Source organism: Mobula birostris, chromosome 12 (genome assembly GCF_030028105.1).
Source record: "Mobula birostris isolate sMobBir1 chromosome 12, sMobBir1.hap1, whole genome shotgun sequence".
Taxonomy (NCBI): Eukaryota; Metazoa; Chordata; class Chondrichthyes; order Myliobatiformes; family Myliobatidae; genus Mobula; species Mobula birostris.
Genome location: NC_092381.1, coordinates 78,053,336 through 78,073,652, shown reverse-complemented (window position 1 = coordinate 78,073,652; position 20,317 = coordinate 78,053,336). Strand labels below are relative to the sequence as shown.

General features: G+C 40.5%; 1 protein-coding gene across 3 annotated transcripts in view; it reads right to left on the bottom strand.

Annotated features, from left to right (window-relative positions):
- Positions 1 to 20,317, bottom strand: part of kcnt2a (potassium channel, subfamily T, member 2a) — a 976,808-nt gene that overhangs the window by 485,629 nt on the left and 470,862 nt on the right. For all 3 annotated transcript variants that reach the window (XM_072274729.1, XM_072274730.1, XM_072274731.1), the window contains exons 10-11: positions 19,514 to 19,678; positions 17,988 to 18,124 (exon numbers count right to left, since the gene is read on the bottom strand). In XM_072274729.1, coding sequence (XP_072130830.1) covers positions 17,988 to 18,124; positions 19,514 to 19,678 — 302 coding nt within the window. The remainder of the gene's footprint in view (positions 1 to 17,987; positions 18,125 to 19,513; positions 19,679 to 20,317) is intronic.

Here is a 20,317-nt window from a genome sequence, read left to right as displayed (position 1 = left end):
CAAAAGTAGACATGGAAGACAAAAGTATTACAAAATTTCAGAGTTCATTTTTATTGTATCTACAATTATTAATATTGAGCACAAAATGAAATCGACCTTGATCAAGAAAAGGAGTAGAGATAACCTAGGAAATTATAGACCAGTGAGTCTTCAGTGATAGGCAAATTGTTGGAGAAGATCCTGAGAGACGGGATTTATGAGCATTTGGAGAGGCATAATCTGATTAGAGATGGCTTTGTCAAGGGCAGGTCATGGTTTACAAGCCTGGTTGAATTCTTTGAGGATGTAACAAAACATATTGATGAAGATAGAGCAGTAGATGGTGTGTATATGGATTTTAGCAAGGCATTTGATAAGGTTCCCCATACCAAGCTCATTCAAAAAGTAAGGGGGCATGGGATCCAAGGAGACCCTGCTTTGTGGTTCCAGAATTGGATTGCCCACAGAAGGTAAAGGGTGGTTGTAGATGGTTGGTACTCTGCATGGAGGACAGTGACCAGTGGTGTTCCGCAGGGATCTGTTCTGGGACCCTTCCTCTTTGTGCTTTTTATAAATGACCTGGATGAGGAAGCAGAAGGGTGGGTTAGTAAGTGTGCTGGTGACACAAAAGTTAGGGTGTTGTGGATAGTCTGGAGGGTTGTCAGAGGTTACTGTGGGACATCAATAGGATGCAGAACTGGGCTGAGAAGTGGCAGATGGACTTCAACCTAGATAAGTTGGAAGTAGTTCATTTTGGTAGGTCAAATTTGAAAACAAAATATAATATTATATTAAGACCTTGACAGTGTGGAGGATCAGTAAGATACGTCCATAGGACACTCAAAGTTGCTGCGCCGGTTGATAGTGTTGTTAAGAAGGTGTATGGTGTATTGGCCTTCATCAACTGTGGGATTGAATTCAAGAGCCGTGAGCATGAGGCAATGTTAAAGCTATACAAGACCTTAGTTAGGCCCACTGGTTCAGTTCTGGTCAGCTTACTACAAGAAGGATGTGGATACTATAGAAAGAGTACAGAGGAGATTTACAAGGATGCTGCCTGGATTGGACAGCATGCCTTATGAGAATAAGTTGAATGAACTTGGCCTTTCCTCTATGGAATGACGGAGGATGAGAGGTGACCTGATAGAGGTGTATAAAATTATGAGGGGCATTGATCATGTGGATAGCCAGAGGCTTTTTCCCAGGGCTGAAATGGCTAACACCAGGGGGCATAGTTTTAAGGTGCCTGGAAGTAGGTACAAGGGGGATGCCAAAGGCAAGTTTTTCACACAGAGGGTGGTGGGTGCTTGGAATTCACTGCTAGTGACAGTGGTAGAGGTGGGTATAATAGGGTCTTTTAAGTGACTCTTAGATATGTACATGGAGCTTAGAAAAACAGAGGGCTATGCGGTAAGGAAATTCTAGGCAGTTTCTAGAGTAGGTTACAAGGTCGGCACAACATTGTGGGCTGAAGGGCCTGTAATGTGCTGTAGATGTCGATGTTCTATGTTGACTTGGGTTTTATGTTGAAGAGACTGCTGGCCAGCCACAAATAAAGCTTCAAGAAAACCAACTATTTCTGTCATTCAGAAGAATTCAACAACATTCTAAAAATAACAAAAAATAATTAAATTATTAAATGCATTAAGAATTAACTCAAAATTTTAAGAATATATCAAAAAATATCAGAAACATTCAAATGAAATTAAGTACTTAAAGATCTAAAAAGAACACCACTACAGTCCCCACACAGCTGTTCATCTCCAGGTTTGGTATGATTCCCTCGCAGATGTGCTGGGAAACTGCCACAACTTCATGTTGCACTACCAGACTAACGTATGAGCAGTCAGCAGTAAGTTCAGCACTTGTCTCTACTGGAATCTTGGAAATACTGGCTCTTTGGGACAGAACACCCACCATTTCTTTGAAAATCTTGACATTGGAGTATGTATTTGTCACTCGTTAGGAAGCTTTTGAAATTCTCCTCACGTATTGCACATAAAGTAACAGCTTTCTCACTGGTTTCTTTTGCCTTTTTGGTTAATATCTGTGCTACTTGATTATGATATTGGAAACCATTTCCATTCACTCTATGAAAACACATTGTGAACATTATCATGAACACCTCTGATCCTCAATTGCCTCTGTTGTAAGAGGAGACGCAATTTTCAACAGTCTTTTCATGCATATGTAACCACTCTCCACAGAAACCGCAAAGCTTTAACTTCATACCTGGATTTAGACACAATGATCAGCTTGATGCCTTAGAATGTTAGTGGGGTGTAAATGGAAGTGCTTTAAATTGGATTTTTTTTTGTATTGAGAAAAGGAAATTGAAGAGGAAATCAGAAAATAACCAATAAAAAAGAAAGAGAAAAGGTGCATCGGGAATGTTTCTTTCGGTGGAATCAACAAACAGATACTTGATTGAATAAAGTGTTAGAATAGAGTACATTATGAGTACTGAATCCATACTAAATCGAGAATTTATCATAAGCTACACCTTGCTAATTTGTTTATTAAATACTATTAGATCATCTAATATACACATAACAACAGGATAATTTTGAATTTCACATACTTCTTTCAAGATGTAGGATGCTGCCTCTCTGAAGTTCCTGGACTTGACAGCAGTCATTGAAATGGATGATTTGATCCAATACCAAGACAATGTACGATTATTGGAATTCACCCGGATATGTTGGCCTTTTCTAGCCCAGCAATCAAAATTACGTAGTTGTATGAGACAAATTCTTATGAATTAGGTAATCAGTATTTCCCAGAATCAAGCTAACGTATCTTGTGGCTACCTATTAAGATATTGGCTTGCATATGAGCATTTGTTAACTGTGGTTGTCAATTTCAGAACTTGAGATTGCATTTCTTGGGAAGATGCTCTGGGTTCTATTTTTGAGATGCAAATTGTATTGCAAATCCCCATCAGCGCATTTGGTGAAAATATAATGTTCTCAGGGATAGCAACTCCAAAACTTTCCTGAAATCTGTTCATCATCAATTGCTGTTTAAACATATGCTGGTGTTTGAAGTTGAATAGTGAAAGGGAAAGTTTCATTGGGAATTGCATTTTCTTAACTTCGATCCTCTATTTGGTCAGGGAAATTGTCTTGGCAGACAATTGTGTGCTGTTCTTAAAGTTTTCTGGTAATTGCAGGTTTGTCTAGACAGAATACAAAACACATTCCAGTAAAGTAATTGCTTTACAAAGCTTCTCCAGGCATCAAGTAAAAAAAAATCATGATTGTCTTCTGCAACACAGAAGAGCAATTTGTTTTATTCCAGTCATGCCCTGTGGATTCGGAATGTATGTCATTAATTTACCAAACCGCCATGCTCACTTTCTGCGCAGACATTATTTGGAAATGCGTTGAAGCAACATCAGTGTATGGGAAAGATTCAGATCCTGGTTTAGATATGGCAAGGCAGTCATTGTCAGATGGAAATCAGATACAAAAGGATATTGACTCCACAATCCTGCAGCCCTCACATATCCCTTCCTCCCCAAGCTGCAGTCTTCAAAAAGATAAAACATACTAAATCCAAAGGCAGGTTCAAGTAGCACTGTGGATCAAGATCAAAGCCAAAAACAAAGACCACCAAGTCAGTGTAGTTTAACAAATGGATGGGGATGATAGAGCTCGATTAATGTATTGGATTTTCATGGCAGGTGACAGAAATTGTTGCAGCTCAGATGTAGGTAACAAAGGCACAGAACAAGAGCTTTCAGTTCAATCACTGATAAAACAGCAGGTAATCCAATACCATCTGTTTAGTGCCAAGATGATTTTCTACCCAATGGATTTCTAGACCCAGGTAGTCCCAAATCTTTGTCACATCCACCAAAAACATGTCCAAATTTAGGTTTTGACAGACAACACCACACCCTTTGTTAACACCACCGTTACCACAGTCTGATTTCATCTTATTGGTCCAAAATTAGATGAATAAAATAACTCCATTCAAATACTGAGAACTATTATAGGGGAAAGAATTTTGAGGGCTAATAATTAGTAAATAGTGATGTAGATTGTGCTAATGTGGTAACAGGGAACCCCAGACATGGAATGCAGTGACAACACCCAGGTTTCAGATACTTCACTAATGTGCACCAATTGTTGTCATAGAAAATGGATTTGTTGTTCCATCTGTGAATAATCATTCTATTTTGTAATTAGGATCCAGTGTGCTCCTCAGTGAAGTCTTTCTGTAGCCGCCATTCTGTAGGTTTTCTGGTAAGCTCGTCAATTGGGAAGGTAAAGGTTATGCCAAACACATGCTCAAGTACTGCATATCAGCTTTGGATGATCTCCTGGTGCACACCAATTCTTAATAAATTGCCTGTTATTTGAACAACAACCTTGTGGTCTTTCAGTTTACTCCTACAATTGGCATAATCGTCAGAATACTCCACTGGATCGCAACTGACGATGAGGCTCTCGGGTGGGTGGACGTGATTGAGATACCACCCTGTTAGGTCATGGGATAACCTCATAACCGACAGTGACCATAAATTGTGGTAAAAAGAGATCTTGGAGCATGAGGAGTTTGGTGTTGGGGAACGTGAGATTGGGATGTCTAGGTAACAGGCAGCTGGAATTCAGGTGGTTACGGGTTGCAACTGATTTGAGGAATCAATTAACTGGCCAAATTTATTTGATAAATAGCTTCAGGCAGCAAGAATTGCAGGCACTAAGGTATGCAGACACTATAAGGCATGGCCATGGCAGAAAACAAAGAAGCTGGAAGAAGTTGGTGAAGAAGTGTGGGCATCTCTCCTGCAGATCCTAAGTTGGTACCAAATGATAATGAAGGGTTATAATCTGGATGGAACAATTCCTGAGCAAGTTACTTGGTGGAAGGGACAAGAGAAGAGCAAATATGAAAAGGCTGTAATAATAGTAACAACATTATTGTTCACTCACCACAAGGTAGTGATTGCCAAACAAGCTTGGTTGTTGTCTTGGCTGTCATCAGGAAGGGTGCACATGAGCCTCAGGACTCAAACTACCAGGTTCAGTAACAGTTACTACCATCAGGCTCTTATCACAAAACGGGATAACTTCATTCAACTTCACTTGCCCCATCACTGGAATGTTTCCACAACCTTTGAATTCACTTCCAAGGACTCTCCACCTCATGTTCTCGATGGTTGTTGCTCAATTATTTATTATTATTAGTTCTTTCTTTTTGTTTTTGCACTGTTTTATGTCTTTTGCACAGTGGTTGAATGCCCAAGTTGGTACAGTCTTTCGTTGATTCTGTTACAGTTAATATTGTATTAAGGATTTATTGAGTAAGCTGTCAAGAAATTGAATCTCAGGTCATATATGGTGACATATATGTACTTTGATAATAAATTTACTTTGAACTTTGGTGTGTTGACCCTGTTAGTAGACAGATACAGAAAGTACCTTGTCAGTACTCCACGAATACAACGGGCTGCTGTGGATAAACGAGGGAACATAATGACAGGAGGAAAACACCCAGGCCTGCAGGTCAACGCAAGTGGCAGAACTTAAAGTGCTAACAGATCTCCTGAATTTAGGTAAGGGACATAGGTGAATATCTTTATAGACAGTACATACAGTTTTGGAGTTGTACACGATTGCAAGGCAACTTGATCAAGAAGCTGTATGTAACCTCATCAGGAGGACATATACAACATGAAGAAATAGAGAAAGAGTTAGCCAAAGCTGCTTTTCTCACTGTTACCATCAGTGAGAAAAGCAATTCAGGAACAGCTTCTTCCCCTCTGCTATCCAATTCCTAAATAGACATTGAAGCTTTGGACACTACCTCACTTTTTTTAATACACAGTATTTCTGTTTATGCACATTTTAAAAAACCTATTCAATATACAAAATTTATCTATTTATTTATTTAATTGATATTATCATCATTTTTTCTCTCTCTGCTAGATTATGTACTTCATTGAACTGCTGCTGCTAAGTTAACAAATTTCACATCACATGCCAGTAATAATAAACCTGATTCTGATTCTAAACTGACATGGGAAGCAGAAGTCATAAAGATTAAGGTGTGTGGAAGGGTAGACACCCCTGAAGAAACGGAAAATGCATTTGCTGATCAGGTAATTATGGAGGAATCGGGAGGTAGTGATGGTCAGGGAGGTGAAGAAGAAGGTTTAAGGTGAAAAAAAAGAGCTTGTAATCAAAGAAAAAGTGGATTTGCGAACAAGCAGGAGTGGTGCAAAGCATGATGGAATGTGGAAAGAAAATGAATAATTGGTAGCCTAGAGTGGTTCAGATATACATTGTGAAAAAAAACCTACCATGGTTTAACTCATATAGGGCAGGACAAGATTAGGGCCCAGCTAGAAAGATACTGCTGGTGGCCAGGGAAGGGGTGCGATATTACTAAATTCTGCCAATAATGCACAACATGTGAGCCAGAAAAAGCAGTTACAATCCAACCAGGATATCAGCCACACCCTAAAGGTCCACAGGAGCAACTTCAGATTGACCTCACAGGACCATTACCCCAGTCCGTGGGTAAATGGTATTGTTTCATGATTCATTGATCACCTCACCAGGTTGGAGGGAAGTGTTCTTTGCTGAGATGGTAGCCTATGTGCTAGCTGAAGAGAAAATAACTAGGAGGGGAACACTAGCCATCCTTGATTCGGATCAAAGGACACACTTTACCTTAAAGGTGATAAGGAGGGCTAGCATGTTGTTAGGGGTCAAGAAGAATTTTCACATTTCATATGGACCTCATAGTTCCGGCATGGTTGAGAGATGGAACTGCATCCTAAAAAGGTGCCTAATGAATGCCCTAATGGAGGTCAGGGAAAGCTGATCTAGGGCAGCATTTCTCAAAATATTTGAGCCGGAGGAGCTCTTGACTCAGGGAACCCTTGCATAAAAATTATTATATCTTTGCTCACGGTGCATTGGCATGATCAGTAAGTTATAGATATAATAATACAAAAATAATTATCAATCCTCTTTTGGTGGAGATTGAATTTTTAGCCAACCTTTCTTGAAAAAAAACAGGTAATTAACCTTAGTTTACCTTTCTTGAAAATAATCTCTTTCTTCCCCTTTCATAAATTTTTAAAACTCATAAATTTCTGTTAAATAACTAGCTTAAGCTAAAATAGTATTTAATTTTCTAAATGTAGGCACCATAGAGTTAATTTAAATAAAGTCTGTAAATTGATTTTGTTTAATGCTATTTACAAAAAAATTATTAGCATTGTTGAAAAGTGAAGTTACAAAAAAGCATAAGCCAAAGCAATATGAATAAAAATATAGTTTAAGACACAATTTCATAGAGGACATTGAAAAAACATTTTCTTACCAAGTGACATGATCAGGCTCAAATATAGGTCTAGCATGTGAAACCCGTGCTTGCTATTTGCTGCAAAAATTCTCAATTCTGAGTCAAGTTTGAGATTAGCACACAGATTTCACCTTCAACTGAAATAAGACGATTTCTATCCTTGCTCTTGATGCTTGTTAAACAAGAAAAAGCTTGCTTGCACATGTAAGAAGTTGAAAACTGCAGCAAAATGTCCATTGCTTTCCTATGAATAGCAGGATACGCTTCACAGAAATCCAGAACTTGACCAGAAGCAGGAAGGGAAATCTCATCTTGAGTGCATGATCAGAGTGCAGCTCACCAAGTTCTTCCTCTTCTCGCCAAGTCAAGTTCTCAGGCTGAGCAGAAGATTCACAGAAAGGCTCCCTCATTCAGTCATATACTTGAGTTGAAAGGGACGAAATGTATAGTTCAATCTTGTTCTGAAGTTCTTCCAAGTGGTTTTCAATAAGAGACATTTTGATATCCTTCCTCTCAAGCCCAAGCAGCAGAGGAAACATTTCAAGATTTCTTTTCGCAACATGATTTTTCAAAAGATTCAGTTTCCTTTTAAATCTAAGAATCTTGTCACTTGAAGTCAAAACATTTTCTCCAGGGCCTTGCAGAGATTTGTTCAACTGGATCATATCATGAAAAATCCACGCTAACTAGGCCAGTTTCTGCAGCCATTCTTCATCTTCAAAGCACTCTATAAAATCTGTCCTCACTACTTTCATAAGGGGAAGTAGGGAGAGGTAATTTGAGAGGGAGAGGCTGACTTCACAGCCCAAGTTGGGCGAGTCCATTTGATGCTTGTAAAACGCACTTCACGCTCCTCATCGGCCCACCATTACCCCCTCAGTGCAATACAGTGCTCACCAATTATCAATGGTCTCCTCTATCTCACATCAAAACTCAGAATGGACTCAACCAAATAAACATGTTCCTACTACACACTGCCATACTAGGCTGAGAGGCCTCTAATGAGATAGCTAACAGGGCTGCTCATCACTGCCCATCACTGCGAGCACTAGAATCTTTCAAAAGAACAATTTTTTAAAAATCATTATCTCTCACGGAACCACTGTTGAGAAACCCTGGTTTAGTATCTTACCAGCAGTGCTGATGAAACTACGAGTGAGCTCTGCTCGTGGGACAGGATTTAATCCTTTTAAACTAATGATAGGATGGGTTTAGCAAATACCTAAGGATTGGATTAAGGATGACCGAAGAGCTAATAAAGAGTGTATCATCCAGTTTGTACAGGATAAGGCCATTTGCATGCATGATCTAAAATGGGAGAGTGTGGACTGGGAGCACAAGTATGTCCAGGTAAAGAGGAACTTGCCAGAGCAGGAGGCAAGGTCACGATTAAGGTCGTACCCGCAAAACTAGGACTACAACACAGATGGACGGGACCAATTATGGTAATCTTGCCCAGGAAATGTGTGCTCTAAAAGAAACTAAGGAAGGGACTGAGTGGAAATACTGATTTCACCTGAAATGATATTTTCAGCAGGAATGACTTAACCATGCAAAATACAGGTTTCCCCCGCCATCCGAAGGTAGAGCGTTCCTATGAAAGGGTTCGTAAACCGGAATGTCGTAAAGTGAAGAAGCAATTACCATTTACTTACATGAGAAAAATTTGTGAGCGTTCGCAGACCCAAAAATTAACTTACCAAATCATGCCAAATAACACATAAAACCTAAAATAACAGTAACATATAGTAAAATCAGGAATGATATGATAAATACACAGCTTATATAAAGTAGAAATACTTTTCTACAATCATTGCCGCACTGTTCTCCATAGCGAAAATCTCACGCAAGTGCTTTCGGCAGAAACACAGTGCAAGCGCTCTTGGTAGAAACACACTCTCCAGTAACCTTTAAGCTATAAAGCTGCCAAATCATACCAAATAACACCTAAAAATACACAGCCTATATAAAGTAGAAATAATGTATGTACAGTGTAGTATCACTTACTGGAATCAGGAAGATAGCGCCAAGCACACTGATGATCGTGTGTTAAGCTGAGTCATCGGAGGTTGGGGTGGTGCACTGGTCCCCAACCTCCAGGCAGCGACCGATACTGATCTGCGAAGCATGCAGCGGTACAGCGGTAGCTGGGGCGCACCCAGCACATCTTTAAGAAAAAGCCTAAATAAACAAGCTAATTAATTAGGTACCGCCCGGCATGTAAATGTCAGCCCAGATCAGAGGCGATTGTTTCCATCAGGGCAGGCAGGTCATCTTCTTCTGTGTCTGCCTGCCTCGATGTCAAAGGTCGAGGTTCATCGTCTGCTGTGGCTGATGTGGAATGCTTGAAAAACGACAGTACGCTTGACTGCTTAGTTTTGCGCATTTTTCTATCATACAGTTCTTTGTAAGCACTCAAGCCATCCTGCAAATTTTCCCTAAACCTATGCACCCTTTCAAAATTAAAGTCGTACTTTTCTGCAATCATTAACAACAGGAATTCTGCAGATGCTGGAAATTCAAGCAACACACATAAAAGTTGCTGGTGAATGCAGCAGGCCAGGCAGCATCTGTAGGAAGAGGTGCAGTCGACGTTTCAGGCCGAGACCCTTCGTCAGGACTAACTGAAGAAGAGGGAGTAAGGGATTTGAAAGTTGGAGGGGGAGGGGGAGATCCAAAATGATAGGAGAAGACAGGAGGGGGAGGGATGGAGCCAAGAGCTGGACAGGTGATAGGCAAAAGGGATACGAGAGGATCATGGGACAGGAGGTCCGGGAAGAAAGACAAGGGGGGGGGACCCAGAGGATGGGCAAGGGGTATATTCAGAGGGACAGAGGGAGAAAAAGGAGAGTGAGAGAAAGAATGTGTGTTTAAAAATAAGTAACAGAGGGTACGAGGGGGAGGTGGGGCATTAGCGGAAGTTAGAGAAGTCGATGTTTATGCCATCAGGTTGGAGGCTACCCAGACGGAATATAAGGTGTTGTTCCTCCAACCTGAGTGTGGCTTCATCTTTGCAGTAGTGGAGGCCGTGGATAGACATGTCAGAATGGGAATGGGATGTGGAATTAAACTTTTCGATGATTTTAAGTTCCCTGGCCCCCACCGCTTTATTTTCACCATGGATGTCCAGTCCCTATATACTTGCATCCCCCATCAGGAAGGTCTCAAAGCTCTACACTTCTTTTTGGATTCCAGACCTAATCAGTTCCCCTCTACCACCACTCTGCTCCGTCTAGCAGAATTAGTCCATACTCTTAATAATTTCTCCTTTGGCTCCTCCCACTTCCTCCAAACTAAAGGTGTAGCTATGGGCACCTGTATGGGTCCTAGCTATGCCTGCCTTTTCATTGGGTTTGTGGAACAATCTATGTTCCGTGCCTATTCTGGTATCTGTCCCCCACTTTTCCTTTGCTACATCGACGACTGCATTGGCGCTGCTTCCTGCACGCATGCAGAACTGGTTGACTTTATTAACTTTGCCTCCAACTTTCACCCTGCCCTCAAGTTTATCTGGTCCATTTCCGACACCTCCTTCCCCTTTCTAGATCTTTCTGTCTCTGTCTCTGGAGACAGCTTATCCACTGATGTCTACTATAAGCCTACTGACTCTCACAGCTATCTGGACTATTCCTCTTCTCACCCTGTCTCTTGCAAAAACGCCATCCCCTTCTCACAATTCCTCCGTCTCCGCCGCATCTGCTCTCAGGATGACGCTTTTCATTCTAGGACGAGGGAGATGTCTTCCTTTTTTAAAGAAAGGGGCTTCCCTTCCTCCACTATCAACTCTGCTCTCAAACGCATCTCCCCCATTTCACGTACATCTGCTCTCACTCCATCCTCCCGCCACACCACTAGGAATAGGGTTCCCCTGGTCCTCACCTACCACCCCACCAGCCTCCGGGTCCAACATATTATTCTCCGTAACTTCCGCCACCTCCAACGGGATTCCACCACTCACATCTTTCCCTCCCCCGCTCTCTCTGCATTCTGCAGGGATCGCTTCCTATGCGACTCCCTTGTCCATTTGTCCCCCCCATCCCTCCCCACTGATCTCCCTCCTGGCACTTATCCGTGTAAGCGGAACAAGTGCTACACATGCCCTTACACTTCCTCCCTTACCACCATTCAAGGCCCCAAACAGTCCTTCCAGGTGAGGAAACACTTCACCTGTGAGTCGGCTGGGGTGATATACTGCGTCCGGTGCTCCCGATGTGGCCTTTTTTATATTGGCGAGACCCGACGCAGACTGGGAGACCGCTTTGCTGAACATCTACGTTCTGTCCGCCAGAGAAAGCAGGATCTCCCAGTGGCCACACATTTTAATTCCACATCCCATTCCCATTCTGACATGTCTATCCATGGCCTCCTCTACTGTAAAGATGAAGCCACACTCAGGTTGGAGGAACAACACCTTATATTCCGTCTGGGTAGCCTCCAACCTGATGGCATGAACATCGACTTCTCTAACTTCCACTAATGCCCCACCTCCCCCTCGTACCCTATCTATTACTTATTTTTATACACACATTCTTTTTCTCACTCTCCTTTTTCTCCCTCTGTCCCTCTGAATATACCCCTTGCCCATCCTCTGGGTCCCCCTCCCGCCTTGTCTTTCTTCCCGGACCTCCTGTCCCATGATCCTCTCGTATCCCTTTTGCCTATCACCTGTCCAGCTCTTGGCTCCATCCCTCCCCCTCCTGTCTTCTCCTATCATTTTGAATCTCCTCCTCCCCCTCCAACTTTCAAATCCCTTACTCACTCTTCCTTCAGTTAGTCCTGACGAAGGGTCTCGGCCTGAAACGTCGACTGCACCTCTTCCTACAGATGCTGCCTGGCCTGCTGCGTTCACCAGCAACTTTTATGTGTGTTTCTGCAATCATTGTCGTCAATTGCAGCGAAAATCTCACGCAGTTGCTTCACGTTCAGTTCCTGGACGACTTCACTTTCGGTCCGTTCGCTACTGCATTCGGTTTCAATTGTTATCCCTTCCTCTTCCAATTGCATCAGCTCTTCATCTATCAGTTCTTGGCCATGGGATGCCAAAACCTCTTCAACATCATCTTCCTCAACTTCCACAAGCCAAACTCACTTCGTCCTTACTTGGTTCACCACAATCGAAACACTTAATTATGTCTAGTTTTATGCTAAGTGTAACACCCTTATGAGCTCTTTTAGGCTTTTCCGATACCTTAAAACTCATCTTGCTAACAGATGCTCACAGTCATGTGTTTAAGCAATGCCGGCTAGAATGTAGTTCTGGGGCAGCAGCTTGGCTGCTCGGGGCGCGCGCTGCCTTTTTTTGTAACAGTGAAAACACCTTCTGTTAGCGAAAACAGGTAACTAATGTAGGTCTTTCGTAACTGCGAGGTTTCGTAAAGTGAACGTTTGAAAAGCAGGGGACACCTGCACAGTATATCCGCAGGAACAGTAAACATGGAGACCAACAAACTATGCTCTGAAGAATCTATATAATTGGATGTGTCATTCTTTTGAGGTCTCTCTTGATAGCAAACAAAATGCAGACTGTAAATTGAGGGACTAATGAAGAAAACTAACTGTGGGTTGTACCAGTTTTATGCGGTTTCACATCAGGGACGATAGCATGCAATGCTATGAAATGGACTTTTGAAAACTGCACAAACCTCAGGGAACATCCGGTGGGGAGTAGGCAAGAGGGGGAATTCTGCGTTCATATTTGTCATGCTCAGGTATGGAACCAACAAACTATTCACACTTAAGTGCAACAATGAAACTTATTCGGTAGCACGACAAGGGCTGATCTGTTCGGGAATTGATCTCTGCAGGATCACTTCTTACCACAAGAGCACCATGTGTACTGAAGGCCAGAAGAACATGGGGGGGATAGGGTTAAAACTTAGAGTTGGGTGAAAGGGTTACACTAGAACCAGGCTACAGACACCTGCAGGTAGTTTTAACCTGGCTGTTTAACAGCTCCCTAGTCTTTTGCAGGACAGTACAAATCACCTTTCCAACATTTACTCTGTAGGCAAGCTACTCATAGTGAGTTTAGGACAGAAAAGCAGAGGAGTGAAAAGGGGCTCGATCCAGTTGTTAGGAGCAGGATATTCGGCAGTTGTGTTCACAGTCATTACTTCAGATATAGCAGAAATAGATATGCAACCTTCAGCAGAGGTTGAAGAGGATCACAAAACCAAATTATGGTGATTTGGAACAAGCTAGCAAAATAGGGGTAGAAGGGGAGTTAGAAACTATCCAGTTATTGCAGCCATTAAAGGATATAACTAACGAGATTATTGATAGAGTGAATATTAACACCTGATCCTGTGGTAAAAATGCAGCCTGTACAATGTATGCTGCCTGGCTCTTGTCTGTAGTCAGGATAAGTTTTGCACAGTTAGAAGGTCACAGAATCTCAGACAGGGCAGACAAGCAGCTGAAAGACTAGCTGGGTGAAGACCCCTGTGTGCTTCCTTTTGAGATCTCATTCTGACTAACCATAATCCAGGAGACTGCAAAAATGAGAGGAGTCCAATATATGCTGCAGTGACAATCAGAAGTATGCACTTATGAAAATGCATAATGTCAGAAAATACCATGAGGGAACTTAGATATCTTGAAGCAACCCACCAGCCTATGCAATGGAGTTACATGAAGGGAGCATCATCAGGCATGTCCAGAGGAGATTATATGAAGAAGTCTGAATGAATGCAGTTTTGCCTTACATTATAACTATTCCCTGTTCATATAGCCCACTGAAGAATGAAAACTTTCTGAACAATACTTTGTTAAACATTTACTACATCGCAACATCAGCATGAACATATTACAAGGAGTAGTTATAATGTAGTCTGACTGGCTATAATGTGGCATACAGTGATATCTCAAATGAATTAATGATTGCAGAGCACAGTCTGCCTAAGAAGTGATGCTGGATCTCGAGCTGGAGCTTACCATTTCTGGTAGTGACACAGAAAAAAAACTGCACAAGTATGTAGCCACAGAATGACCACTCATTCCACACTTTACTGCTGATTGGGAAAAGATTGTCTGAGAGGGGATAAGGAAGCCATTATGAAATGGGATGCACTGTCAATACCGATAACAGATCATTAGAATACTGCCAAATTGGCTCTAGAGAAACCCTCCTTTTGAGTCAGTATTTGGAATTGGAATATGAATTTAGAAATCCATCCCTGCATTTGACTTATGCTGTTGTTGTACAGCTGATTATTTTAATATCTGTTATTATTTTAGTGTGCAAGTAGAGCATAGTCATTTAGTTGGCCAAACAAGAGTATTGTTCGGAATCTAATCTTAAGGCCCTATTGGCTGTTCTAGGCCAAGGACCAAGAGGGGAGGACTGTTGTAGAGGATGTCATTGTGAAGGTTAATAATTAATAAATTGAGATATAGAATATGTTAATATGGTAACAGGTAACCCCAAACAAAAGTAGAGACATGGAATGCAGCAGTGACAACACCCAGGTTATACAGTAATAAACTATAAAGTATAAGGTTTCAGAAACTTCACTAATGTGTTATAAAGTGCACCCATTGTCATAATAGAAAATGGAGTTGCTGTTAGAGCTGTAGATAATCATTCTATTCTGTAATCACAATCTAGTCTGCCACTTAATAGAGCCACCATTCTGCCATAAAAATGGCATTTTTCAGGGAATTTTGCCAATTGAGAAAGTTAAAGCTGAACCAAAATTCATGCTTGGGTAGATCAGCTTTGGCTGGCTTCCCCTGCGCACTCCAGTTTTTAATAAATCACCAACTCCAGGTAATCTTTCAGCTTGCTCCTACAAGAAGACTAAGGTCATTGACTTTAGTTCAAGTATAAACTCAGTTCTACAGCTTTATACACCACTAGCCATCCTTGATGTTCCTATATTGATGACATTCCAAACTCTTTGCAACCTCAACTAAACCTCTGGATCCTTTATTAACTTCATTTATAGACTCATCACCAACTCTGCTTCTACTTGATTTGACTCAAGGTATGACTCAAGTAATGATGAGTCGGAGTACAGAGGGAGATAGAGGTCAGGATAACAACCTTTCCCTCACTGACAGTTAAGAAAAGGAGCTGGTCATTGACTTCAGAAAGGGGGCAGTGCAATGTTCCTGTCTACATCAATGGCGCTACGGTTGAGAGCTTCACGATGCTAGAAGTGAACATCACCAATAGACTGTCCTCGCCCAACCGTATTAACACCATGGCCAAGAAAGCTCACGAGCAGCTTTACTTCCTTAGCCAGCTAAAGAAATTTGTAATGTCCCCTTTGACCTTCACCAATGTTACTGATGCACCGTAGAAAGCACCCAATCCAGATGCATCACAGTCTGGTCTGGGAAATGCTGTGCCCGAGTCTGAAGAGTTAGTGGATGCAGCTGAGCACATCAGGAAAACTAGCCTTCCCTCTGTAGACTCTGTGTACACTTCACTGCCTCACTAAAGCCGTCTGCATAATCAAAGACCCAACCACCTCTGACATTTTTTCTTCTCTCCTCCCATCATGCAGAAGATACAAAAGCCTGAAAAGCCAGGTTCAAAAACAGCTTCTGTCTTGCTGTTATAAGACTATTCCAATGATTCCTCAGCATAATAAAACAGACTCTTGACTTCACAATCTACCTCGTTATGAACTTACAGCTTATTATGTCCTGTACCGCTCTTTCTCTGTAATTGTAACACTTTATTCTATGTTCTGTTATGGTTTTACCTTGTACTACCTCAAAGCACTGCTGTAGTTAATTGACCTGTAGTATGCAATGCAAGTTTTTCACTCTACCTCAGGACATGTAACGATAATAAACTAATCTACCTGATCACATGCTTTGCTGGAATTCTTATCCATATCTTTGCCATACTCAGATTCAAATATTCTATTCCTCCCTGGTCAGCCTCACAGTTCACAATTTCCAAATCCCAAGATCAAGATCAGTTTAATCATCACCTCTGATCAGATTAGATTAGATTAGATTAGATTCAACTTTATTGTCATTGTGCCAAGTACAGATACAAAGCCAATGAAATGCATTTAGCATCTGACCAGAAATGCAAAGAATAGTGTTATTTACAAAATAACCGCGAATAAAAAAAGTGCTACAGTTCACAAATATAAAAGTACTGAGACAGTACAATACGGATGCAATATAGCCTAGCGCCGTGATGAGAGGTTCAGCAGGGTCACAGCCTCAGGGAAGAAGCTCTTCCTGTGCCTGCTGGTGTGGGAGCGGAGGCTCCTGTAGCACCTACTGAATGGGAGGAGAGTAAAAAGTCCATGGTTAGGGTGTGATGCATCCCTGATAATGTTTTTCGCCCTGCCCAGGCAGCGTTTATGGTAGATGTTCTCAATGGTGGGCAATTGGGTGCCGATAATCTGCTGGGCAGTTTTAACCACATGCTGGAGTGCTTTGCGGTCCGATACGGGACAATTGCCATACCACACTGAGATGCAGTTGGTGACTATGCTCTCAATGGTACAATGGTAAAAGTCCGTCAGTATCCTGGGACAAAGGTGAACTTTCTTCATGCTCCGCAGGAAATAAAGGCGCTGTTGCGCCTTTTTGATCATGATGGAGGAGTTCAGGGACCAGGTGAGATCCTCGGAAATGTGGACACCAAGGAACTTGAAGCTTGATACACGCTCCACTACAGCTCCGTTGATGTAGATGGGGATGTGAGTGTGACTCCTGCCATGCCTGAAGTCCACAATGATCTCCTTGGTCTTTTGGGTGTTAAGGGCTAGATTGCTGTCGGCACACCACGCAGCCAGGTGCTGGACCTCGTCACTGACCAACCCTGGCTCCCAGTCAAGCTGTCTAAAGCCCTCAACATTTTTCATCATATCCTTTCCTGGTTTTGGGTCTTCCTATCCATAGAACTGTACATCATAGTACAGGCCCTTTGACCCATGATGTTATGCCAATCTTTTAACCTACTCCGAAATCAAACTAAATCCTCCCTCCTGCATTGCCCTATCTAAGAGTCTCTTAAATGCCCCTAACGTATCTAACTCTACTGTCAACTCTGGGAATGCATCCCATGCAACGACCACTGTCTGTGTAAAAAAAACTTAACTCTGAGATCACCCATTGGTTTTACTCCATTCATCATAAAATTATGTCCTCTCATATTAGCTATTAATTGCTGGATGAAATGGGCCATTCCTAGCAAGCAATGTGATAATGGGAAACTTGAAGCTCAGCCTCCTTTACAAGAGATGCAACATAGATCACTTAAAAGCAATCACCTTTAAATTCTGCCCTCTCATATTAGCATTTCCACCTGGAAAACAGGCACTGACTATCCACTCTATTATTGCCTCTTATCATTTTATCCACTTCAATTAAGTCACCGCTCATTCTCATCTTTTCTTTTCTTTTAAAAGCCTTTGTTCATTCAATCTTTCCTCATAAGACATGCTCTCCAAATCCTGGTAAATCTCCTCTGCACATTTTCTAAAGCTTCCACATCCTCCTTACAATGAGGCGACCAGAACTAAACACGATACTCTGTGTGGCTAACCGGACATTTATGGCTGTTGAAAAAGCTATAGTGGCACAGGCTCCAACCTACACAATCTCTGAGTAATCCCAAATTTACTTAAAATTAGGAAAGACTGAGATAAAATCAATCCAAATTAGCAATATAAATAATGCATAGAAATTTCGATTGAGATTTACATGCTTACTTGGCTCTCAGGAGGTCTTGGTCTTTCAATGCTGATCCCTGTAGATAGATCACTCTTTGTGCCCACATTGGAATTTGCAATACCCTTCGAACCTGAATGTCCATTTCAGTAGGACAAAGAATCACAACATAGTAATCCTGTAAGAAAAGTGTAAGATTCTAAGTATAGTTAGAAGGATACAAGATGTACTTTCTTCCATTTCAAAGCAAAAGCAGAAATGTAACCTTTTTCACTGCTTGTTTGACTAACTAATCAGATGAAAGAAATATGTTTTCTTGCTTTCTTCAGTTCCCTTGATTCACTTACAAATATGCAGCTAATTAGTAATTCTGCTTCTTAAAACTGCTTGTATTTTTTTTAAATGTTTTAATTGTCATTAGTAAACAATGACTATAATGCTGTTGTGTAATGCAATTGAACTGTATAAGTAACTTACAGTTAGCATAAGATGTGCCTTATATATAAGAATACTAAACACTCTGTGATAATAAACTACAAAAAGTGGGCCACAGTAGTAAAATAGTAATTATGAAAATAATTTTTGTTGGTACATCTCAGAAAATCTTTAGTTGCCATACTAGTTCACAGAAGAGTGATGCATCTTACAAATAAAATTAAATCAGTCACAGATATTTAATTACATTCAGTGTAAGAGAATTGTATTTCCAAAGGAAAGGTGTTTGCTACTGCTATTTATTTTCTTTTATACAACATTGTAAATTATCTGAACAACTTGTTGCAGGTAAATGAGTCTTCACAACCACGGTATCTGCATTGATTCCTGATGCTTCTAAACTACTGTATCTTCAGTGAAATGCAGTATTTAGATAATAAAAACTGAATTTTATTGACCAATTTAATGCTCGTGAATAGAATTTCTATTTATCATACGACATAAATCCTAGATTCATCCAGATAATCTATATGGAGAAGAACATGTTAAATTTAATTGAATTCACTTCACCACTGAGTAGGCACAGTAAAAACTAATGTCAACAGATCAACATTCATTAATTCCAACCGTGTAAACACTGCAAACATCACATTATTTTTGTCTTAGATCACTATTGTCCGCTTGGTAGTCACTTCAGTATAAATTACACCACTAAATAAGAATTCATCCACATGACTTATTAAGCCCAATACAGAGTGAAAGTATGATTGAATTCCAAATGAGTACTTCTCTAATATTTATTTGTTAGCTTATTGACTATGCAAACATTTGAATGACTAGATTTTGTGCCAATAGTTCTAATAGAAGTATATGTAATTTTATTAAATTTGACATAATCCAAAACACATTCATTCCTTCAACTAAAATACAAATTTAAATGCCTTTCTTGATGGTTCACCACTTTAGATTGTGAATTATTGGATTACATCTTGTAAATATTACTGCTGGTAAATGTGGTTGAAAGATATTGTAAGACAATTCGCACCCCCTAAAGTCATAAATTCAACTATTTCTATGTTAAAATACTTTGTTAAGGAAAGAACTAAGTGAATAATTATACATTCTTTATAACCTGGAGACGGGGATGTGCATAGAATTCATTTAAAAAATCCATAAGCAGGTCAATCTTCAAAGAAGTGACACACAGCACGACGTGTTTCTCTGTCTGTGCTCTATGGCGACTATAGTTTCCACCTGATTTCTGTCTCTCCATCCATAGGTAGGCCAGCTGTTCAAACTGAAAAGACAGGATATGATTTACCATTTCAAACAAACCAAAAGGTACTGTCTATGATTACCAATGACAGAAAATCTAGGAGGCCAGATGATCTTTCTATCCCTGCGTAATCCAGATTATAATACAATATATTATAATATTATAATATATTATATTATAATATATTCATTTTTTGTTCATTGTAAATCAAAAAATTACAATTTACGTACATTCTGTGTGAAATACGATTGTCTTAAAAATTAGTTTCAACTGGTGAAGATTCAAAGAATGGGTTTTCAAATTAACTTTTTCCTATGTGTGGGAATATAGCAGGTGCTATGGAAAATGTCCATATTTGATTATATATGCTAAATTTCACTAATAGTCTTATCGAATTTGTTAGTTTACAATTTTTCCTTTTAAGTAAAAAAAGGGACAAATTTTACTATATCATTATCCATATGGTGCCTAAATCTATGCTTACAAAATTGACATACAGATAGCTACATCAAGTTAACTTTTAATAACATTAACCTCTGAAGGAAATGTTAGGAAGCAAATTAATGATCCAGTGTTTATGCCAGTACAGCCATTAGTAATCCATTTGTAATCCTTTTAGTAATCTTCGTAATTAGTAATTCTCTTTCCTCACAGTAAGAT